At 39.8% G+C, this 25534-nt stretch overlaps 3 protein-coding genes across 7 annotated transcripts in view; 2 read left to right on the top strand and 1 right to left on the bottom strand.

The window, feature by feature from the left end:
- Positions 1-25534, top strand: part of LOC143376213 (uncharacterized) — a 233057-nt gene that overhangs the window by 134114 nt on the left and 73409 nt on the right. The gene's annotated exons all lie outside the window — the stretch shown is intronic.
- The window catches only part of Tyf (twenty-four), an 81686-nt gene that overhangs the window by 29869 nt on the left and 26283 nt on the right, over positions 1-25534 (bottom strand). The gene's annotated exons all lie outside the window — the stretch shown is intronic.
- Positions 13208-14033, top strand: LOC143376139 (uncharacterized). Its single transcript, XM_076826056.1, has 2 exons — positions 13208-13448; positions 13562-14033. The coding sequence occupies exons 1-2, from the start codon at positions 13229-13231 to the stop codon at positions 14020-14022; spliced, it is 681 nt and encodes a 226-aa protein (XP_076682171.1). The 5' UTR covers positions 13208-13228; the 3' UTR covers positions 14023-14033.

The following is a 25534-nucleotide window of genomic DNA, read 5'->3' as shown; positions in this document are numbered from 1 at the left end:
CAGGGGTGGACTTGGGATTTTCAGAAGAGGGGCAGGGGCGAATCCAAGATTTTCTTGAGGGGGGGGGGGCGTAGGTCTGTGAAATAGACCAGGGACCTTTCCGATATCTTCCTGCTAAATGGAAGAAGTATTTTTTTAGTATGAATTTATAATATTTTCCCTCATGTTGCTAAGTTAAAATAAGTATTTTGTGTTGTAAATAGCTTTGTTCATCATCTAGTAATTTTAGTTTATGGTCAGTAACATTGAGTATACCAGGTGGCGCCAGTTTCGTTTTATTTCCGTTCTGTTAGGTTATGTCACATCTTTTATTTGCAGAGTCAATGGTCTTTTTCGTTATGTACCAGTCTCAGTTTTTCCTTTGTGTGATATACATGGCGTCTGATATTCTGTACAAGATATTATAATTAAGATTCTACAATTTGCTTTATCCTGTTCTTAATAAATATAATATACGCAACATTTTGCAAATTAAAATAAGTATTTTTCTCTTCAGGGAGCCCCCGCCGCCGTCTCTAAATCCGCCACTGTCTGCCTGTGTAGTTTCCGTTCAGATACTTTGCTCTCTGGTTATCCCTGATTTTTGTGTAATGTACGTTGTATCTGTCTCCTAGTATTCTGTCGTATTGCCATTGAACCTGTTCTGCACTGTCTCTTTGCGCTAGTTCCTCAGCAAACTCTCTTCCTCTCCTTCTTCCTATTTCCATTTCTTGGATATCTGCCATTCTTTGCCCATAGTATGAGTCTCTCATTTTTTCCCTTCTTGCTTCGCCTCCCCCCCCCCCCCCCAAGCATTCTTGTACTATTTTATTCTTATTCAGCCGATTCGTTTTCTCCTCAAATTGTATTGCTCTTTTTCCCCGCTTCTATCCTTACATTGTCCGTTTTTGTTTTCTCCAAAATTAGATATGCTGGTGTAGTGAAGTCCAAACCTAAAGTCCGCATTATGTATTTCTCCTGTAATTTCTCTACTTTTTCTGCCTCCATCCATCCGCAAATTTCTGACGCGTACAGCAAGCTACTTTTCACTATGCTTCTGAATATTCTCATTCTTCTCTCAAAATTATTCTTGAACATTATCCTATTCCCCATATCTGCGCCATTGCTATTCTTGCTTTCTTTATAACTTCCCTTCTATGCATCTCTCTCCGTTCAGTTGCAACCCTTTCCTCTCAAGGTATTTTCCGAATCTTATTATCATGTCCTTAAGATCCTTCGGGCAATTTACTAGTAACGCTATATCGTCCCCTAATGCTAGAGTCCAGATTTTATTTATATTAATGCAGCGGTAAATCCAATTACCAAGCATTTAAATACAATCACCTGTGCTCTAACAGGTGTCACCCTGGTGCGCGATTATTGCTTAAACCTTCCCTGGTTGCCTTGTGTTACGAAGCTTGCGTTTGTGCCTAAATTTCCCATCTCCCCGCGTGCTACGAAGCTTGCCTTTGTGCCCAAATTTCCCACCTCCCCGCGTGCTATGAAGCTTGCCTTTGTGCCTATCGTTCCCATACAACCCCACACTGTCATTGTCTTAACCTCCGCCACCCAGGACGTGACATCCATACGAAACAATCAATACCGTAATTTCGAATTTCGAACATATAAATTCATTATTTTTTTTTCATCTGGAAGGACAAGAAGTATGAACAAACAGATAAAAAAAACGCAACAAAGAGGTACACATTCATTATTCATTTTGTATAATGCATGGGCATTAATGAGTTGCACGATTGCAACTCGTATAATAAATAGTAAAATCAGAAAACTAAAAAAAAAATTAAAAAATAACACAAAAAACCCCAAAAACAAAAAAAAAGAGCTACAAAACTTCCTACATCCACGTCGTTAGCTCTGGGTAACGCCACAGAAAGGAATAATATATGAATGTAACTGCTGTTATTCATTTAGTCTTGTTTAGGTTGGCAACACTATTTCTGTGTAAAATTTCGATACTCTGACCTTAGAATCGTGATTAGCAATATCTTTTGATTTTTATCCTTAGAAACATTAAAGTTCAAATTTGTAAAATTTCAGTATATTCCATACCGTTCGTGGTCGGGCTGTCCACTACAATAGCCACTTAAGAATTGTTATACATTGTCGGCCATTTTGGTGGTATATATGCATAAATTTTAAGTAAATAAAATTTACAATTTCAATGAAAAAATCCCGGCCCTCTAAAGGTTAAAAAATGTTTTTGGCTTTTATTATTACGCTCGTTAAGTCTGGAATAGACCGGGCAACAATCGCTGGCAACTTTGTCGCCAGCGACTCACTGGGATGCATCGACTTTTCTCGAGCGGCTGGTATCCGGCGACTTGTGTCCGGCACCTTATAACCAAGACCAATTCGGCAGAACTGCCCTTAGAGTTTACGTGTCCCGGGGCATAAGTCGATATTATTGAAAACATCTAATTGAAAACAGATAACCTTACGCCTCTTATTCATGCGTCACTTAGGCTTGACGGAAATCTATTCTAGAAAAATTGATACCATGACAATTATACTTAATTCATTTAACTTTTATAAAATGAAGTCCCTAAGCGCGAGGCCCGGTGCTAAGGGCGGCTCTGCCGTGCCTTCGGACGCGCAGGTACCGTTGTCAACCGCTGATTAGCGGGACAATAAGTCGATAAGCCTGATTAATTTTCGGGAACCAGATGTGGTGCACAAATCAGCCTCTTCAGTTTTTACCTAAATGTGCCAGATATAGTAATTAAAAAGTATTATCCAACATCAATACTCCCCGCGGAGAGAGACACAGGGAGAAAAATGGTAGTCCGCTGACTGCGCGTGGTCCCGCCTGCGCCGTCCTCCCTGCAAATTCGAGATGGATCCCTTAAAGTACGTGTCCACTTGACAGTAAAACTCGCGCGAGTATTTCTCGCAAGTGGACACTACGTCCGAGAGTGACTGTCGGAGAGCGACGTTCAACTCTCATACAGCGGACGCGTTGCAACTTGCTCTCGAGTGGATACATAATAACATTACTATCCGACAGTTGCTTCCGAAATACGAACCTGGTTCGTATTCTGCGAGTGCTGTCGCGAGAATAGATCTTCTGAGTTATGTTGTAGGCTCGCGCCGCGAGTAGAGAATTCAATCCCGGGACCGTAATCCCGGGATCCCGGCTGTTTTTTGGATTCTAAAACTGGGATTTGATATATCAAGTTATGACTTATCCCGAGAATTTCGAGAATTTTTAAAAACGTAAATTACTTTATGAACTGAAAAATATAAAAATGGAATCCAAAAAACAGCCGGGATCCCAGGAACCCGGGATTGAATTCCCTAGTTACGAGGCACGACGTTGCCAGAGAAGTGTTGTTAGGCGGTTAGCCGGGAGAACTGCGGTGGCCGAGGCAGTCTGCGTCGAGCCGAGTGGCGAGACATATTTTATGTACACCATTTATTGTAATCAACTCAAAATATATAACTATTTCATTTCATCCACCCAGCAATTTCTCTTTCCACGTTGCTTCTTTCTCTTTTTTTAAATATTATAAACAATAATAACAGCATTAAGTTTTTGCACATCCATAATCACGGCCTCAGTTCGTTCGTAGCTTAAAAGGCACTGAGAGGAACAGAGAGTAGGCGCAGACCAATTTCTAGTGGACACGGTTCTGAGAGTTCTATCGGATAGTAAGCTCTCGGCGAGTTTTCTATCGCCTACCTGAGAGTAAAAATTTTCGAAATTGCTCTCAAGTGGACACACCATTTGAGAGTAAGTATCGAGAGTAACTTGCGCGAGTTCTCTCAAGTGGACACGCACCTTTATCTCTCGAGTATAAACACGCGATTGAATTTCAAAACAAAAGCGCGCATTGGCGTATTCCGTGTGAAAGAATATTGTGGGCCTCGGGGAGAAAGTCGACGCACGCGGGACCACGCGCAATCAGAAGACTACCCCTTTTGTTCCTGTGTCCTTCCCTCAAATGTATTGACGCTTGTCGCGGGTAAGCTACATATACATCGATACATTACAATGGTCAAAATTTATTCGATACATCGATGTATTTCATTCGATGGACCAGAAGAGGCTGTTCAAACCAATGACCCAAGCCGCTGGTAGATCATGTCGTGATTTTGCTAGACTTTGGCAAATAAAGTACTCATTTGATCCTCTGTGCCTATGGTCAATGCAATGTTTGATATTGCAGCAAAAAAAAATGTGGAAAGAACAATTCAGAATCAAATCTATTTATTATAATTAGTATAACAGTATTTTATTTAAATGCCCCAGTGTTCTTTTTGTAGGCACAGTAAAAATAATAGTTTGTTCAATCGTTTACTTTCCAATCTATTTCTTTGCTGAAGGGTAAACGTTTGAACAAACTATTACTTTTACTAAGCCTACGAAAGGATATTTAAATAAAATACTGTTATAGTAATGATAATAAATACATATGATTCTGAATTGTTATTTCCGTTTTTTTATTTTATTTCACTAGTTATGATCTGTTAATTAATTCAAAACGCAGAAGTATTCGATGTTAAGAAAACATCGACGCGTAGTTGCAATGCATTACATCCAAAACAACATCCGATGTTTTTTTAAGTGGGCATCCCTAGTAAGCGTTATTTTTTAATACAAAATCGAGTTAGTGAGATTGTACAGATTAAGAACAATACAGGGCATGTTGAAGAAAAAAAGGAGAAAATGATAATTAACTGTAAAGTATTGAAGTACATCCTATAGTAAATTTTTAACGTATGTATCTACTATATGATGTACATGTGTGTGTGCGCGCGCGCGTGTGTGTGTGTGTGTGTGGTGTGTTTCCACAGAGTCGACGATGTTTCCCATTCGGAACGGGAAAACTGTTAAGGGGCTACATACACTTAGGAGGCGAAAAAGTAGGACAGATTTAAAGATTCTTTTTCGGTGGAGAAATGTTTTTATCAATGAAACATTATATACATTAGAAAGGTCATACTTTTGTCTATAAAATGTGAAATTTTCATTAAAAAATATGGAAAAGAAGCTGCGTGGTAGCTGTTTCCGTACAACGGTTTTTTTTTTCAGAAAAGGCGTCTGCGGCAACCATCATATAGGTATACACTGTTTTTCATCTAAATCAAAAAAGGAAAAATTACCCTTAAAGTACACCAAAAAACTAGTCCTTCTCGCCACAAGTGCACCCACGGATACCGACGAGTGGGATGAAGGCAACAGTAGGAGCAAATTAATTCACCAGTTCCCAAGAATATAAAATGCCAGGTAATATGGATTAGGCCTATAGGGGAAACCACGTAAAAACAGCGCGGCCTGTTCTGTACCACCGAATGCTTTGAAAAGCAGTACAATATTGCATTACGAGCACGTTTACCGGGCGTAATCGAAAAAAAAACGGTTATATTTACGACAAATCATTATAAAACCTTTTTCACGCAGACTTTAATGCTCTTTTGCTTTTTATCTAAAATATTTTTCACTAGGACGTTTAGGACTAACAAGGGGACCCCACAGCTGAACCCCCGTGGATTTTAATAAAATTTTAGGGGATGAATCTGGGGGTCACCTTGATTACCATCTGCTAAATATTTTATGCCAATGAGCATTATTTATAAACAATCGATATGTGAGTCTTAAAAGTAATTCACTTCAAGCACATTTCAAGAAAGATCGATATGTATATATATATATATATGTATATGTATGTATGTGTGTGTATGTATATGTGTGTGTGTGTGTGTATATATACAGGGTGTCCCACTAAGGAGTGGACAGCGCGATATCTCTTAAAGTATTGTCGATAAAAATATAAAAAAAATAGGGAATTGCATGGTTCGAGGGGGCCCATTTATTAGCGCGAACGAATTTTGTTTCCGATTATTATTTTAAAAGATACGATGGTCAAGTTCGGTTTTTCAAATGGAACTATTTTTTTTGAAGACCTGAGTTGATAGTGCGTTCCAAGACAAATTCAATAAGCTTTAATGTATACACTTTATTTCCACTGGTTTTTAAGATATTGCGCTTGCAAATTTACTGATTTTCACTGCAAGAAACCCCTCTGGAATGGCAAAAACCGGGGGCGGTCTTACTGGCGCCACGGGTGGCACTGCCTGTTGAAATGGATACTTACCTGCCAAAGGTCTACGCCAGAAATGGCAGGCCCAAAGGCTGGAGAATTCTTTTCCGTCAGAAATGCTACTTAGGTAGGTACATCTGCGGTGTCGAGAAGCGCATCGTTACTTTTATTTCGCACTTGCTTCTACGCTCGGATGGCCGGTTCTTTTGGGAGGGATGCAAGTTGGATTGGTTAGGTTAGGAGGAGTGAAAGTTGCTAGACTAAATTTCAACCATAGGGAGCAGATTGTATCAGAACCAATCGGATTTGCATCCCTCACAAACGGCTGCTCTCTTGAAGAGGCCCTCGTCACAGCAATACCCTCCTAACGTAACCAATCCAACTTGCATCCCTCCCAAAAGAACCGGCCATCCGAGCGTAGAAGCAAGTGCGAAATAAAAGTAACGATACCTACCTAAGTAGCATTTCTGACGGAAAAGAATTGTCCAGCCTTTGGGCCTGCCATTTCTGGCGTAGACCTTTGGCAGGTAAGTATCCATTTCAACAGGCAGTGCCACCCGTGGCGTCAGTAAGACCGCCCCCGGTTTTTGCCATTTCAGAGGGGTTTCTTGCAGTGAAAATCAGTAAATTTGCAAGCGCAATATCTTAAAAACCAGTGGAAATAAAGTGTATACATTAAAGCTTATTGAATTTGTCTTGGAACGCACTATCAACTCAGGTGTTCAAAAAAAAATAGTTCCATTTGAAAAACCGAACTTGACCATCGTATCTTTTAAAATAATAATCGGAAACAAAATTCGTTCGCGCTAATAAATGGGCCCCCTCGAACCATGCAATTCCCTATTTTTTTTATATTTTTATCGACAATACTTTAAGAGATATCGCGCTGTCCACTCCTTAGTGGGACACCCTGTATATATAGATATACAATAGGATTGGTAGATAGATAAATAGTTGTAAAGTTACATAGACGTGCATGTATGTATTGTAAAGAAAAATTTCATATTAAATATATAATTTACAGTGTCTTTATAGTACAAGTTGATACAAGTCGTTATGTACCAGTTATGTTTGTACGTGTATAAAAAGTTATGTATTTTTACCATGTTTATATATCACATTTATGTTAAAAAATTACAATATCTATGAAACAAAGCAGTATAAAATTTAATTATTTAAAATAAGGGTTGAAGGAAAAGAAAAAAAAATTAGGATGACCGGGATTCGAACCCGTGCTGTTTCGGTGGGAAGTAAGCGCTGTACGCACTCATCCAATTCACTTTCTTGAAATGGGCTTGAAGTGAATTACTTTTATGTCTCACATATCGATTGTTTATAAATAATGCTCATTGGCATAAAATATTTAGCAGATGGTAATCAAGGTGACCCCCAGATTCATCCCCTAAAATTTTATTAAAATCCACGGGGGTTCAGCTGTGGGGTCCCCTTGTAAGCGGTTTTGAGTTATTAGTGAAATATCGCTTTTTTAAACATTTGACCACTCGAGAGAGGGGGTGGCATCCGATCGACGGTGATTTGTCAGGGGGTTCATATTTATCACTGAAACATGCGATTCGTGAAAAGTCCTACCTATTTTTAGTTTATTTACAGAAATTTCTAAAACAAAAACCTGGACTATATGGTTAGCAACGTAACAACTCCAATTTTAGTTTTAACCCGAGTCCCAAGACGAACGCAAACGGGCATTCAGTTCTTATCTAGGTACCTCTGACCCAAAGAAAAGTCGAACACTGATGACGAATGGGAGTCATTGTTTAGTTTTAGTTCAGAATCGGATGAATATGTTCCATCAGAGAACAGTTCTAATGAATCAGATATGTCAGATGAAGTGGGAGTAACAATTCGGAGTATGAGCTTATCAGATAGCTGGGATGAAAGTAATGAAAGCTTGATATTGTAATGACATCCAGTACCTGCTGCACAATAGATGGGATATATCGTAAAACATTCTCATTTACTGACGCTCAATGCACAGACCTGCAATAAATGTCTTGCAGTCACAGTCCATCAAACCAATTAATGTGTTTAATCTGATAGTTACTGACTATGTTTACAATCCAACGAGTGATTCTGAATACAACATTACGTAGATCATCTTGTATACAAATTTGGAAGGTATTGATGTAGCGAAAATAAATAAAGTTTCGGCAATTATCATGTATATGGGATTCGTCGAATATCCTTCAACTGATTTGTATTGGAGAAAAACATACTTCGCAACAATTTTGGTCTCTTAATTATGTCACGAAATTAATTTCTACTATTATTGAAAGTCGTACATTTTGCTGACAGCCAACACGCTGGAACTGATCTGATTGGCGAAAGTTACAAACTTGCTTCAAATTCTGAAAAATAATTTTTTAGCCTCAAAGATTCCTGAGGAAATGACAGAGTCGATGAAACAATGCTTCCCTGGTGCAGTCGTTTCATATTTTAACAGTATAATCCAAGTAAAAGTGACAACCGAAAGAAAACCGGGGGAATTACTAATAGTACAAAAATAGGATCTTGCAGAAAAATATTTATATAAAGAATAAACTATTGCTACAGACAATTTTTATATATCCAGTTATTGGGCAAAGACATTGTTTAAATAACAAACCCATCTTCTGGGAACTTTAACCAAAAAATCAGGAAGACAATCGGATAGAAATAATACAAGCAATGCTGAAGAAGGACCAAATTGTTGGCCTTGAAAACAGTGATGGGATAGTTACAGCAAAGTGGCTGAACAAATGGCCGGTTACAATGGTCTCAACTGAAAAAAAGGAGTCTGTATAAGAAATAGCAAAAATCAAAAATAATTGGAGCATATAATACCGTTAAACAACATATTGATATTTCTGACCACGGAAAGCGATAAAGTGATATTTGAATTTATTCTAAATACGTCAGTTCTAAATAGGAGTGTTCGAGTACCCGGAATTTACAAGTTAAGCTGAACTCGGTTCAACTGCTCGAGCCGAATCGAGGGTTTGAATTTTCGAGCCGCTTGAAATTGAACTATTTGAAAAAAATGCGAAATACTTGAAGAACTCAAACGCCTCGAATATTCGAGCCCCTCGTAAGACTTCAAATTACTTAAATTTTAAAACTACACGAATATTTATGTGTTTATTATCAAATACTAGTCTAACTGTATAAGACGCTAGTAACTCGAAGTAATTCGAGTAATTCGAAAATTTTCGACCAGAAAATTTATTTTTAAGTAAATCGAAGTCTTAGGAGGTCTCGAATGTTCGAGCCGTTTGAGTTTTTCAAGTAGTTCGCATTTTTTTCAAACAGTTCGACAATTTCAAGTAGCACGGAAAATTCAAACGCTCGACTCGCACGAGTAATCGAACCGAGTTCAGCTCAGCTCGTAAATTCCAGGTACTCCGGGTATTAGGCTCGGGGCCCGGCTCAAATCTGGATACACCCTTACGCGGCACAGTGAGCCAGACGGGGTTAAATAATACTACATATATTCATCCTTTGTATATCCATATACACGGTGGTCCAAGCAACTTGCACACCGGAAATAACTTCTGAAGTATGCATAGTATGAATTTTTTTTTATACAAGAATTTCATGGTTTGAAGGGACACATTATGTAGAGCACGTACTTTTTTTATAGGTGGAGGCGTTTCTGAGATTTCAAGGTCAACTTCGTTATTTTAAACGGAATTCTATATTTTTTATGCCAAAGTATCGAAATTGTTGAATTCTGAATTAAAAAATATTGACCTTTGTTAGCCCTAATCCTAATAGTTAGCATGGGTAACCGTAAATATGGGTTAGTGGCGCTATCCCATTTTTACGGTTTGAATTAGAGATCCCTATATCACGTGTATTTAAATACACGTGTACACGTGTATTAAACGTATCCGTACCTCAATCCGTGTATCTTTTAGTACACGGGTCCCGTGCACTATTTCACGTGTATTTAAATACACGTGAATTTAGATACACGTGTATTTATAAATACACGTATATTAACGTATCCGTATTTTGATTCGTCTGATTTTTAATATCTATAGATATCCCAGAACTCTGAGGGATTGCGAAATTCATAAAAGAATTAATGTATTTAAATATATTTACTAGAATAATATGCGGAAAGTATGGTTTTACAAATTTTCAGATTGTAACTAATAACACAATTATAAAATTAACAAGATTTATTTAATCGATTACCTATTTTGATACAAAAAATTAAGGCATTACTGGTAATAAGCGAGCTTCTTTTTAGACGCAACGATAATCCTTAAAATTGAAAAACATCACTCGGTTTTATTACACTTATTGCTTAAGTGACCGCCATTGCCCATTCTCCCGTAGTTAATGCCCAATTCTGATCAAAATAAACAAATACGTTGATACACGTGTATTTAAATACACGTGAAATAGTGCACGGGTACCCGTGTATTAAAAGCTATACGGATCGAGGTACGGATATATGTAATGCACGTGTACCCGTGTACACGTGTCTTTTTGCTACACGTACCATACCGTGGTCTCTAGTTTGAATCAGGGGTAGGCACTCTGCATATCAATCTGTTGGCAAAATTTAGTTAGGGGCACATTTCGCCAGAGGCGCTAGGACCAAGTTGAAAGAATTTGGTGACAGATGGCGCTGATGAGATTATTTTGTGGCGGGAATAGAACATAATCAGCGTCACTATAGCGGTGAGTAGATAACCGCGGGCGGTATTCTCAGTCGCTACTTATTCATAAGCAAATGCTTAAGCATGCGACATCCTCTATTAATCTAGTAGCTAGTAAAGGATGCCGAATGCTTAGGCATTTGCTTAAGAATAAGTAGCGACTGAGAATACTCGTCCCGTGCATAGGAAAGCGTAGGAAAGCTTAGGAAAGTGCAGGAAAGCGTCGTATTGAGAGGTAAGAAAGAAAGTAATTGAATCGTATAGTTATTGAGGACGCGTTACGTTATTAGTTAAATATACAAGATAGGACGGAAGTAATCGGTCATGTGCTGTGTCTGGATGTTTGGATACGCACTGTACGCGACATCGCTTTCCAAACCCACAGATAGACAGAAAACGTTATGACATATACAGGGCGTCCCACCTAAGACTGGACAGCGCGATGTCTCCTAAAGTATTGGAGATAAAAAATGTTAAAAAATATGTAATTGAATGGTTCGAGAGGGCCAATTTATTAACCGAGACGATGGTCAAGTCCGGTTTTTCAAATGGAACTATTTTGTTTGAACACCTGAGTTGATAGTGCGTTCCAAGATAAATTGAATAAGCTTTAATGTATACACTTTATTTCCACTGGTTTTTAAGATATTGCGCTTGCAAGGTCTGGGTTAGGAATGGCAGGCCCAAAGGCTGGACAATTCTTTTCCGTCAGAAATGCTACTTACTAATGTTCATGTTTCAAAACGTCATAACATTTACTCAATTTCCTCATTCAGACTCAATTTTCAACTTCAATAGTCTTTTATTTCGTACTTGCTTCTGCGCTCGGATGGCCGGTTCTTTTGGGAGGGATGTAAGTTGGATTGGTTAGGTTAGGAGGAGTGAAAGTTGCTAGACTAAATTTCAACCAGAGAGCAGATTGTATCAGAACCAATCGGATTTGCATCCCTCACAAACGGCTGCTCTCTTGAAGAGGCCCGCTTCACAACAATACCTCCACCCCAATGCCCACCTTCTCTCGCACGGAATACGTCAACGCATGCTTTTGTTTTGATATCGAAGCTCGTGTTTATACCCCCTTTCTTCCTGTGTCTCTCCACGAGGAGTATTGCCGGTGGATTGTAGGAGCGTAGATAAAGAAACACTTTATTACAAAACACACATGTACTGTAATTAAAGTAAATCGTATTCCTCATCGGGCCTCTTCAAGAGAACAGCCGCTTGTGAGGGATGCAAATCCGATTGGTTCTGATACAATCAGCTCCTTATGGTTGAAATTTAGTCTAGCAACTTTCACTCCTCCTAACATAACCAATCCAACTTACATCCCTCCCAAAAGAGCCGGCCATCCGAGCGTGGATGCAAGTGCGAAATAAAAGTAACGGTGCGCTTCTCGATACCGGAGATGTACCTACCTAAGTAGCATTTCTGACGCAAAAGGATTGTCCAGCTTTTGGGCCTGCGAACCCTGTCGTAGACCTTTGGCACGTAGGTATCAGTTTCAACAGGCAATGCCACCCGTGGCGCCAGTAAGACCGACCCCGGTCCTTGCTATTCCAGAGGGTTTTCTTCCAGTGAAAATCAGTAATTTTGCAAGCGCAATATCTTAAAAACCAGTGGAAATAAAGTGTATACATTAAAGCTTATTCAATTTATCTTGGAACGCACTATCAACTCAGGTGTTCAAAAAAAATAGTTCCATTTGAAAAACTGAACTTGACCATCGTATCTTTTAAAATAATAATAAAAAAAGTCGTCTCGGTTAATAAATTGGCCCTCTCGAACCATTCAATTACATATTTTTTAAAAAATTTTATCTCCAAGACTTTAGGAGATGTCGCGCTGTCCAGTCTTAGGTGGGACACCCTGTATACCTACATAGAAATTACCGCCTGCCACAGGTATTGGTTTTGCACAATATGAGTAGATACAGAACTATTTTTGGCAAGGATATAGATACAAACAGCTGTTGCATTTTTAATGTTTTGTGCATAGGGCCAACAGCAATAGCATTAACCTCTGCAGCATCAACGTCAACATCAACATTACAAGTTATGATAGAGGAGTTGTTCAATCCCAAAAGAAGTAAATTACCTTTGACAGTGCAAGGTAGTCAACGTAAGTTAAAGGCATTTAAAAAGGTTTACACATTTCAGTTTCCATCCTCAAAGAATTAATTGTATTTCTTCAATATTTTGAAGAGCAGATTACAGTCAGCAAAGAAGTTTTTGAATTATAAGCATTCGGGCCTTCCTGAAGATACAATTAAGTTTTGCTCACATTAGCTTTTAAGAAAACGTGTCGCATCAAAAGGACAACGATTTTCTTTTCGTAAAAAATTAATGAACTTAGCATTGTACAAAACGTTAGGTGCAGGGTACAGATTGTTATCGAGATGGTTTCAACTGCCATCAAGAAAGACAATGGGCCGAGTGTTGCAAATGGTACCACTTGAAAGCGGGATAAACCCATGTGTAATATTTAGATTAAAGAAAATTATGCTCACTAATTTTTGACGAAATGTCACTAATACCATATGTAGAGTACAACGAGTCTAGTGATAAATTAGTGGGGTTTGAAAATTCAATTATATTCGACCATGTTTTGGTATTTATGGTGAAGGGAGTAATTGGCAACTGGAAGCAAGCAATAGTGTATTCATTTTGCAAATCAACCACGAAATCTCTAGAGTTAAATCAACTTATCAAGGATATAGTACGAACTGTAAATTCTCAAACTGGTATGTAAAGAAGAGTTATAATACTTTGAAATTCAAAGAAAAATGATATATTAACATTGAAATAATATTAAACTATTTTTCAAATTTATATTATAATGTATTTTACTTTGTAGAATTAAAGATCAGTTCACTAATATGTGACCAGGGCTCAACCAATCGGACCGCAGTGGAAAGTTTGGTGAAAGAAAGCAGCGGACATTATTTACAACGAAATATGTCACCGAAACGATGTCTGCTAATTGATAGCTACGAAGTAGTTCCTTTATACAATGTGCCCCACCTAATTAAAGGCATCAGAAAAAATTTATTAACAAAGGATTTAATATGGGTGCAACAGAAAACTGTATTAAAAGCAACATGGAGGGACATCATTTCGGCATATAAAATTGATGACTGCAGACACGAGTTGAAGGTGATAAAGATGTTGGGAAAAATCAAACCCCGTCACATAAACCCCGATCAACGGGGAAAAATGAAAGTGGCATATGCCAAACAGGTCTTAAGCAATTCCATGGCTGTGACTATATTTTCGATGGCCAAAAATAGTAAGTGTTGGGATTATAATATGTTGTAAATGAAATTATATTGTGTTACATTCTTATTTCAAATCAGCTTAGGTAATATTTGTTGCACAAATTATAAAAAAAACTCATTTATGATGAAGAACATCCAAATGGACTGCATAAATTGGATGTAAATAGTATTGGGACAGCTAGAGTTTGTAAATTCTTCGACACTTTATTTGACAGCTTAAATGGAGGTCGGGTACAAAGTGACGACACTTCAAAGAGTTTAAAGGGACCCGTTGTTTCAAAGCAGTCCGGTCATATTGTGTTTTGGAAGCTACAAATGCGAGCGTTGCGGAAAATGCATTTTGTTAAAGAGGAGTGTTCAAAACAAATCATACTTCCGTCTTTAACAAATTTTCTACTCACTTTTCGAGGGTACATTTTGCGGTCAAAAAATTTTTTAAATTGTACAGCCCAACATGGACCGCGTAATTTAAATCAAGATGCGTTAGAGAACTTCTTGGACAAATACGACAACACAGATGCAGATTAAACTATTTATCGCTAAAACAATTTCAACAATCATATAAAGCAGTTATGGTGAAACATATTTCAGGCAAACAATCGATACGAAGCAATTGCAATGAAACCTTTGAGTTGTCACTGCTGCAGTTAAAAGAATTAGTAACACCGATTAAAAACGCAACAGAAGTCATGGTAAATCAAATTTATACACAAGAACTGGAAAATAACAATATTTTGGAGCAAGAAATCAACAATGATATAATACTGAATATTGGAAATTTAATAAAAAAAGGAAACTATTTCGAAATACACGTGCGAAACTTGCGTTGCAGAAATATTTGAAATCTCAGATGACTCTGGGAAAAGATCATGTAAACCAGAGTTTATGGAAGTTTTACAACAAATTTATAATATTACGGCCTATATAAAGGGTTTTCCAATAGGGACGGGTCGATGTTGATAGTCTGTGGCGACCATGTTGTTTTGGCGGCGTCGGTCAAACCTGTTGTTTGTAATTCAGTCAGTAATGCCAAATCACCATGGCAAGTTACACGATTGAGCAGCACGTCCAAATGATAAAACTTTATTATCAAAATGAGTGTTCGTTAGTGCAAACGTTGCGCGGGCCCTTCATAGTCGACTCTCCAACGTTTGGGGGCCAAATTCGAGACGACCGGTTCGGCAAACAATCAACCAACACCCGTACGTCAAAGGAACGCTATATCGGCCAAAAACATCGTCGCTGTCCGTGAAAGTGTGCAGGAGAACCCGAGACAGTCAATTCCTCGCCGTGCACAAGAACTTGGCCTTTCGCAGACTTCAACTTGGCGAATTTTGCGTCGGGACTTGGGCCTTACCGATACAAGATCCAACTGACCCAGGAGCTCAAAGTTAATGACCATAGACAACGCCGTTTGTTCACTGACTGGGCTTCGGAGCGTTTGGAAGAGGACCCCAATTTTGGCCGAAAAATCATGTTAGCGACGAGGCGCATTTTTGGATGAATGGCTATGTTAACCAGCAAAATTGCCGTATATGGGACGTCGCCAACCCACACGAGGTTCACCAGGTGGCAATGTATCCACAAAAAGTTACTGTTTGGCCCGAATTGAACGATCTGGACGTGGATGGCATGTGGTTCCAGCAGGACGGCACTACGAGCCACACAGCGAACGTTTCTGCATGAACGATTTGAGGGTATGGTTATCTCTCGCAGAGGTGAATTGGCCACCAAGATCGTGCGATTTGACCCCGCTTGACTTTTTCTTGTGGGGTTTTCTGAAGTCGCAGGTCTATGCCAATAGGCCGCAATCGACCGATGCCCTCAACTCAACATAGCTCAGGCCATCGCTCAAATTCAGCCGGGTCTATGCGGCAGAGTCATTGAAATTTGGACCTCTGGGAGAAAATGTCAATAAAATAATATTATGTTTTGTTTAACAGTACTGTCTGATTTGGTTACGTTATTGGAATTTAATTACGGCATCAAGTTTAGACAAATTAACAGAGATAGCATTTTTATGAGAGAAAAAGCTGTTGAACGCGCGGAAACTAGGAGATCAACAATTTGTATAAATTCACGCTTCAGATATTAAAAATGTTTTCATTTATCCATAAGATGAAATGATGCATTCATTCGATGTTATTGGAATATATTAAAAGATATAAATAACAAAAATATAAGAAATTATGTGATGGTCATAATTAAGCGCATGTTACAGTAGAGTTTGGAAATTCGATTTGTTCCGATAATCGAACAGTTCGGAGAATGAAGCATGCATGTATTTTACACAGTTTATAACTAAAGGAGTTACACCTGAAATGACTTATTAAATACAAGAGTACTACTGCGTTAATTTATATTACGCAAAAGTGAATCAATCAATCGGTACCGCTACACTGTTTCGAAGAAGTGGTCGGGATAGCGATGATGCAACACTGCTTCGGATAATCGACGGTTCGGTTAATCGAGGTTCTCGACTGTATACTTTATGAAATCGACAGTCATCCTCGAAACTTATATTATTTGATAGTCTATAGTATAAGGAATGTATGCGCAAAATATGAGTTTGCACTTTTTTGCGATTTCTGAGTAATAATCAATTATGTTGGCAGCAATCTCGCGTACTTTTCCTTTACTGATCAAATGTCTGAAGCATTACACTATACCAACGTTGGTACTCAATGTTTACACTACAGTAAATCAATAGAGGTACAGTACTTCCTCGCTGAGAGCTCAGTTTGGCCTATACCACGAATGCCCGGTGAAGAGCAGAAGACCTCCTTAGATCCTGGGACCTGGGTAACAGCCAAGCTCGAAACTGTTACCTTGCTAACCGTTGTATGGCTTTTGGGAGAACTGCAAGAGTGTGTGTGCGTCCATACGTGTGGGGCGCAGTTATATAGACTCGTGGTACGAACCAGAGCATGGACACACATGGACGTACTTCTTTAGAATTAGGCATGCAGAAAATAAAACTTTGGTTTCTTGTTCTAACTCAAACGGTATAGCCGCGAGGTTAAAAACCATTGAAAACATCGTTCGGCAAGATATTGTACGGAAAAAATACGACTATTTCCGTCAAGAGTTCATATAGAATTTTCCATTTATTTTATCTCTCCCTCAAAAAATTGCTGAAAATGACTATAACTTTGCCTCGTTCAAGGTGGCCTAACCCCTTAAGGTCTTCGGCTGCCGACTGGGCAGGCCTGCGTTAGGCCTTAGAATTCATAGCGTAGTCCAGAGGTGCACAAAGCCGCTCGGAGCCGGATACCTCTTTGCGATTCTAGGCGCCAGGTCAGCGGCGAGCATGGAGCTGTTACGGTTTTAACCACATTATGAGTGGGGGTGACTGCAGTCGTGTGCGTGGTAGGAGCCTACGCGCACATAGTCACCGCCCACGCTTTGCTGTGTTTGGCAACATAATACAGTATTGTCTCGTTAGCGACTCGCTGGTCGGGACCGGCGTTGAGTCGGTATCGTGAACAGAACCCTAATTCCGAGTGTTCGTTTCTCGCTTCTTTCTGGCCGGAGGGGGGAGCGAGATGGAACACTGCGTGCGCGGCGAGCGTGCGCGATGGTCGCAAGCGCAAAGGACAGAATGTCAGGCGTCCGAAAGATGGAGCGAGACAAAACATCAACGCGTCGTCGGTCTCGTACCGTCCTCGCTCGCTTTCAGTGCCTCTCGCTCGCTCTCGTTCCATCTCGCTCCAGCTTTCGCCGGGCAAGAGTGAGACAAAAGTGGTGGGGATAGCGAAGAGTCGGTATCGTGTACACAAAATCGAGTCGCTAACGAGGAAATACTGTACAGGGTGATTCTCTCGTAGCGCCTGGCAAAGACATGCCGCATGTTAACCCGTGGCGAGGTCAACCCTCCGCGGGGCCTCACCAAATTTTATAGCTTTCGACCCTCGAAGGGGTTGGAGTGCCTATTAAGAAGTGAGAAATCTTCGAGTTCCGCATTTCTCATCAGATCGTTGCGGAAACGACGTCAATCGATTCCTTATGTTTCGCCGATGAAACTGACACCAAGAACGACGTAATTCGCACGACAATGCAGGAAATTACATGAAAAATTGATTTGCATAATTTCAAGCTAACTTCGTTGAAAATAGTCCGATTTACATCACGTTTGGTATGATTTTTATCAGAAAAACATAAGGAATCCATCGATGTCACTTCCATGTCGATACGATAAAGAATAAAGAATTTCGTAATACGCTGAGATGAATATTTCACATTTTCACCCTGGACTGCGGGGCGCGGACTTCAATTTGCTGCGGTCGGCTGAGAATTCATACCTGTTTCAGAAATAAAATAATTCTTTATTCTTTATTGTATCGATATGGAAGTGAGACCGATGGATTCCTCGTGTTTTTCCAATGAAAACCATTCCAAATGTCATGTAAATCGGACTATTTTCAACGAAGTTAGCTTGAAATTATGTAAATCCTTTTTTTCATGTAATTTCGTGCATTGTCGTCCGAATTACGTCGTTCTTGGTGTCAGTTTCATCGGCGAAACATAAGGAATCGATTGACGTCGTTTCCGCAACGATCTAATGAGAAATGCGGAACTCGAAGATTTCTCACTTCTTAATAGGCACTCCAACCCCTTCGAGGGTCGAAAGCCATAAAATTTGGTGAGGCCCCGCGGGGTGTTGACCTCGCTACGGGGTACGAGGCGGCATGTCTTTGACAGGCGCTACGAGAGAATCACCCTGTAGCTGCACGCTTGACTCTACTCGATGCCCGGAATCACAAAGAGATCACCAGATCAGAGCGGCTCTTTGGGCACCTCTGCCCTAGAGGCGTAAAGACAAAAACAGCAATAGAGAATTCAGTAATGAAAATGTCAATTTCGTATTAGATCTACATCGTCGAAGATTAACCAATAGATTCCTGGTACTTTTCTGACGGAAATAACACCAAACGTAATATAATTATGATTAATTTAATGATGCGGATACCTCTGAATAGTCGTCAGTAACATCAGTGGACACGCTGCGGACAGGAAATTAGCACGGACTTGACACGGAACTGATATGTGTTTGAACTTTTTAACGACTTGTTTACACTCAAACTATTCCAATTAAAATAATGGCGCAAATCCCTTTGAACTACTTGGAAAGCAACAAATTACTCATAACATTTTAACCTATTCGATTAATCAAGGGTCTCATAATAATTAAGGGCACTTCGCGATCAAAACACAGAATTTTTTGCATATATTCATCCCACAACATCTCAAGAATGGCCAGGTAAAATTTTAGAATAAAATCCTTAAGGCAGAGATGCATAGGAGTCGCTTTCACCTCCTCACGATTTTGAGCGCCGGGTCAGAGCTGAGTGTAGAGCTGTTATGTTGCTAACCACGGCATGAGTGTGTGTGGGGGGGAGGAGGGGGCTGCAGTAGTGTGTCTTGCAGTTCCCCCACCTATGCTGTCGTTATCAACGTAAGGGCCTATGCACACGACGACTTTTTGCAGCGATACAGTTGCGCGTTTCAGAAGGGCAACTGAAACAATTGCCAGCGATTATATCGATGCAAACGCGCGGCCAAGCGGTCACTCAGTGTTCAGCAAAGTTCGGAGAGATTCGGCTGCACTGATGGAGGATGAAACACCTACAGGAGCGGTGGTAATGTGTGCATGAACTGCGCTGCGTCAGTCACGCATGCATTACCACCGCTCCTGTAGGTGTTTCCCCCTCCATCACTGCAGCTCCATCGTTCCGAACACTGCGTCACATTTGTATCGCTGCTGCGCATCGCGACTGTACTACGCAAGTGTGTAAAGATAAACGGGTAGCGACTGCATTGCGCTAGCATCGCGGCCTCTTTGCGTGTATGGCGACTGTGTCTCTGCAAAAAGTCGCCGTGTGCATAGGTCCTAACAGCTCCACGCTTGGCTCCTGAGCCGGCGTCCAGAATCGCGAAGTAAAAGCGGCTCTGTGCACACTAGAATGTGTTGAATTACGATTTTTATTTAAACTCGAAATGTAATAGTGCCCAACAGTTGCCTTATGCAAGTATAAATTCGACGCAAGAAAAATTTTGAAATCGAATGATATTTGACCATCGCGCATCGAGGTAAAAATTCAAAATTTTGGAAAAATACTCAATTTCTTAAAAAGTTTATAAACGTTTTCCTCGTGCTATTTACATTCACCGAAGTCGTAAAATGATATTTAAAGACACCAAAAGACTTTTCCGGTATAACATTTCAGTTATTATTTAAATCGTTTGGGTGGGGGGGAAGCTTCTATTAAGATTTACTGTGCAGCTTGTGGCTCGTCCATATGAAATTGAGGACGCCTCAGAACGCATCACGAGAAGGCTACGCGTCGAGGTCCACCCACACCCTACCCAACCAACCATTCGTTAATTATAACAATATTTCAGGGGAAAATTAAATTTGTTTTTGACAATTCAACCGCCAACTGGAAATTGTGCCTTGGTTTCGAAATTTCGCAGTAGGTGTTTTGATTTTAATGTTGAACGAATAAATCCGTCTCTATTCTTGAAACCCACAACTTTCTGTGCCGATTCTGAGACTAACTTCACACATCTCTCCAGTGATTGAGTGTGAGATGAAGTCCATATCCTATTCCGGGACAAACCACTCTCGATCAGGTGGGAAATATGCTCGTTCGAAACATTGGTCAAAAGAGGAGGGCGATGACAATGTTGTGGAGGCCCAATCAATTGTATTAAAATAATTTTGAGCATTGTTACAGATCGCGTATTAATTAGGGTCATCCTTAAATTACGTAAGGCTTTGGGGGGGGGGGTCGCGAATTTCTTACGTTTTCTTACCGGGGGGGGGGGGAGTTAGGTAGCGTCTAATGTAATATTTTTAACCTAATTTTCAATAAATACAAATTCTATCATTAATATTCCGGGAAAGTAGTTTTAGTTTAAATGCTCTTTCTATATTCTCAGTAGAATAAAAACTTGAAAACTGTTAATTTACGAAGAATTTTCGCAGCAGGCTAATGTACGATGTTGGTCTTCTGCCTTTTGTATACATAAACAGAAATAATTCCTTGAAATGCTACTTACAAAATAAGCGCCGTTCTAGGATGGACTCCTTAAAATTCACGTCACAATGAGCAGTTACAAGCCAAAAGAGGATCGCACTTTAGCAGCAAATCAAGCTTCGAAAATGCTTAGTAAATTAATAGTTTTTAAGCTTTTAGTCTGCTGAGAATATAGAAAGAGAAATTAGTGAATAATTAAAAAAAAAAAAGTAATATCCGCACCGGGATTTGAAGTCTTGATTTTTAGCTTGCGCGCCAAGCGCTTCGATGTCGGGAAAACGAATTCTCGCCGGAGAGCGGTGGCCAGGGAGCGCGTACGGCACACGGATGGAGGGATGGGTATGTTTGTGTGGTGCGGTACGGACGCTAGGAGGGGGTACGCTTGGTCGTGGAGTGGTGGTAGCGGCCGTGGGACAAAACCCACCGTTCTGGCATCACTGGTTGCACGAGAGAGTGCGGCAACCGGAGGAGAAATTCATCAGAGTGAAGTAGGTGTGGAGGGGGCCGTTCTCCTACGGCTCTACAGAGCAGGCGAAGAGGAGAAGGAGCCACTGCGGCTCGCAAGCCGCTAGTTCGACACTCCTGCCCTAAACCCTAGACTCTAAATCGCCAGCCTTGTCTTTCGCGGAGTAGGTGTCGGATAACCGATGGCGTCGACCGTTAGAATATCTCTCGTCTCTAATGTTGCTCTCGTTGCTCTGGTACCGGGCAGAGATGGGCAAAAAATTATTTTAAATAAAAATTGATTTCGAATAAAATACAAACATTTTATTCGAGAGTCGTCGAATAAAAATAATTTGGGTTATTTTTATTCGAAGCGCCTCGAATCACTTTCTTATTCGACGGGATTCATTCGACGACAACGCATGATTTTTTTATTCGACGGGAATTCATTTTAAGCTTAGAATGATTTTCTCAGTTTCAGTCGTATTTTTATTCGAAAGTTATTCGAAGTTTAAATAACTTTGGCCGAGCCTTGAAAGCCTGTGATCGAAGCCGTCGACTTGCCGAGGCGAGTGACGTTGTATGATTCACCCGTATAAACTGCAGCGCGGAGTTGCTCGGCGATGTGTCATCGATTATACAGAAACGGAATTTCTTTATTTTTCGTCGTATCAATATGAAAGTGAGATCAATGGATCCCTTGCATTCTCCCGATTAAATTGACAAAAAATTTATTTAAATCGGACTACTTTTAAAGAAACAGGCTTTCAATCCTGCAAATTAATTTTATGCCTAATATCGTTAATTACAGTTCAAATTATGTCAGGTTTGGTATCATCCCGTCGAATAAAAAAGTGATTTGAGGCGGCGCTTCGAATAAAAATAATTTGGATTATTTTTATTCGACGACTAATAACAATAAAGTCTCTTTTATTTGATACTTTATTTAAGTAATGCCCATCTCTGGTACCCGGGGCGTGCCACGGCCACTGGTCACTTCCTTCGAACCGCCGTTCAAGTTCAAGATGCAACTATCAACTTGTCGATCGGCGGCTCTCGTCCACTGTCTTTTCCTTTTTGGCAAAAAGAAGGGGAGGACGCCACTTGTTCCGGCGTTATGCCCCTAAGGTCGTTGCCCATTTCGCCGGAGCGAAGCGCGGCGATCAAAGCGAAATGTTCGTCGGCGCTGTTCTGTCATATAGGCGATGCGTGGTCGCTGCTGTTCTGTCATATGAGCGATGCATGGTCGCCACGCTTCGCTTCGCGGCGCTTTAGCCTAGTGGGCGACAACCTAAAACTTCCCTAATAAATTAGGAAATCGCCGAATTGATAGCGCAAGGCTGTCACGTTGGCCTCAGCACGATCGATTCGGAGATTTGGCGCCTTCGGCAAAACGTAAATTGCGCTACGATTCCGCTGAATCGCGCTGCCGAAAGGAACGTGGCGAACGGGCAACACACGTGCACATGTAACAGCATCAAACTTGATTTCGGGTACTACGAAACTTCGTACCTTCGTTTATCCCACACTCAATCAGTGTTGAGATGTGTGAAGTTAGTCTCAGAATAGGCACAGAAAGTTGTGAGTTTCGAGAACAGAGACGGATTTATTCGTTCAACATTAAAATCAAGAGGCCTAATGCGGAAATTCTAAATCAAGGCACAATTTCTAGTCGACGCACAGTGGTCTGCCCAATAATAATCTAGCGGGACAAAAGTCGCAGGTCGTACATAAATCATGAGTTAGGCGGAAATGTTTATTATTTATTTGAAAAACATGACCCACATGGTTTTACCACCCTTAAAACTTTCACATCAGCCTCCAAGGGGTTTTTAAAACCAAAATTCGTATTCTGGGTTTTTTTTTAAATACAGAAAGCGAATATGAACTGTGTTTTGTAGAGAAAAATTGTTTACCACCACGTTATGTAGAATGAATTACACATTTTAGCTTCTAACATCACCATTTTTGAAGATAGAATTATTTTAATTATGAATAAAAATTATGTAGAGTTGCAAATATTTGCCGCTATAATTTGTGAAATATGTACTCTATAAAGCAAATAGAACAAAACAGCACAACAATTTTCAGGTTCCATGAGGTTCCTGAATATCTATAGCTTTTCCAACGAAATCTATTGAAAAATTCCATCATTTTTATGTTTTAATTCTGTTTGTTGGAAATTAAAATACTCATGGCTGAAGCTTGATTTACTATTTACTTGTACCTCTGCAATCCATTATTGAAAATACTAACAATTTAAATCGCGGTACAATTGAGCACATCTGGAATATAGCTGATACTGTCGCATTCTAACTTTATGAAATACGTATAAAGTTGCATACCATATCATTCCGATACCTCTGACTCAATAGCTTGTGATATGACCACGATTCTTTCATTTTGAATGCTCATGATTATGGACTTTGTCCCGCTAAACCATCAATACAGACCACTGTGCGACGGTTGAATTATTAACAAAAATTGGATGTTCCCCTGAAATATTGTTATAATTAACGAATTGTTGGTTGGTTGGGCAGGGTGTGGGTGGACCTCGACATGTAGCCATCTTCTCGTGGTGTGTTCTCAGTCGCCTTCAATTTCATATGGACGAGCCAAGAACTGCACAGTAAATCTTTATAGAAGCTTTTCTTCCCCCAAACGATTTAAATAATAACTGAAATGTTATACCGGAAAAGTCTTTTGGTGTGTTTAAATATCGTTTTACGACTTCGGTGAATGTAAATAGCACGAGGAAAACGTTTATAAACTTTTTCAAAAAATTGAGTATTTTTCCAAAATTTTGAATTATTTACCTCGATGCGCGATGATCAAATATCATTCGATTTCAAAATTTTTTTTTGCGTCGAATTTATACTTGCCTAAGGCAACTTTTGGGCACTATTACATTTCGAGTTTAAATAAAAATCGTAATTCGACACACTCTAGTTTGCACCTCTGCACTAAGGGTACAGATTTTATAGACAGTTACGTGGGGCCAACAGTGTGAACGCCTTAAAAATAAATGTTTTTCGAAGATGAATTGTGACTCAGGTATAATAGATAGAAACGTGATTTTTCTTTTCAGGAGGGGGGGATTTCGCCTTGTTGGGGCGAAAAGTAGGTAATTCTTTGTGAATTTTTTGTACAAAAACGGTTCGAAAAATTAATTTGAGGTTTGGCAGGCTGTTTTATTGTATCGTCACTTATTGTTCTGACTTTTGGTGTGTCAGTGAAAAAAAACGTGGCACATATAGAGCGCTGACCGAGAGCGTTGAAAAAAAAATCGTGTGATTCTGGCGTTGACGGGAAGTACTATAAGGATTATATGAAACACAAAAAAGAAAAGAGATTCTTAATCCATATGAATGTGGCTATTTGTGGTAGCGAAATTGGGCTAGAAACAAGGACCAAATAACGAAGAATAGATAAACAAGTTCAAGAAGGGGGTATGTAAATCTAGTAAATTCCTGCAAAGAACTATAGAGGTATAACTTTGGCGAATACCACTTTAAAGATCTTTACAGCAATTTTGGCAAACAGAATTATAGACTGCAGTGGGGAAGGAGGAATCCTCCCAGAACGTCAAGCTGGGTTCAGGAAGGAAAGTGGATCTGAAGATAATATCTTCCTTTTGAATGCCAAAATTGCGATGGCACTAGGGGAGAGAAAAAGGGAAATTAATAGCAGGTTTTTATAGATTTTAGAAGAGCCTTTGACTCAGTTGTACACGCAATCCTATGGCAAAAATTATTTCCAATGGGTCTGACTTCGCAATTCTGAAAGTAAAACTAGGCAGTGGAATTGTAACAGAAGAAATTGAAGTGACGCAAGGGGTATTACAGGGAGACTCGATTAGTCCGATTCTCTTTATCCTGATGCTCTATGATATAGTAAACTTCGTCAGAGAGAGAGGGCACCACAAAATAATTGAGGAGATGGAATTATTATAGTTATTATTTGCAGACGATCTATATTGTTGGCTAACAACGTAGTAGATTTACAGGGTAATTTTGAATCCTTATTAGAATACTGTAAAAGAAACAGCCTGGAGCTGAACACATAGAA

This window comes from Andrena cerasifolii, chromosome 14 (assembly GCF_050908995.1).
Source record: "Andrena cerasifolii isolate SP2316 chromosome 14, iyAndCera1_principal, whole genome shotgun sequence".
NCBI classification, from domain to species: Eukaryota; Metazoa; Arthropoda; class Insecta; order Hymenoptera; family Andrenidae; genus Andrena; species Andrena cerasifolii.
This window is presented reverse-complemented; position numbering and strand designations above follow the sequence as displayed.

Excerpts from the sequence above, each read along its gene's own strand:
- LOC143376139 (XM_076826056.1), top strand. The coding sequence starts at position 13,229 with ATGTCACTAATACCATATGTAGAGTACAACGAGTCTAGTGATAAATTA. Across the intron at positions 13,449-13,561 it reads AACTGTAAATTCTCAAACTG|AATTAAAGATCAGTTCACTA; the intron begins GTATGTAAAGAA and ends TTTACTTTGTAG.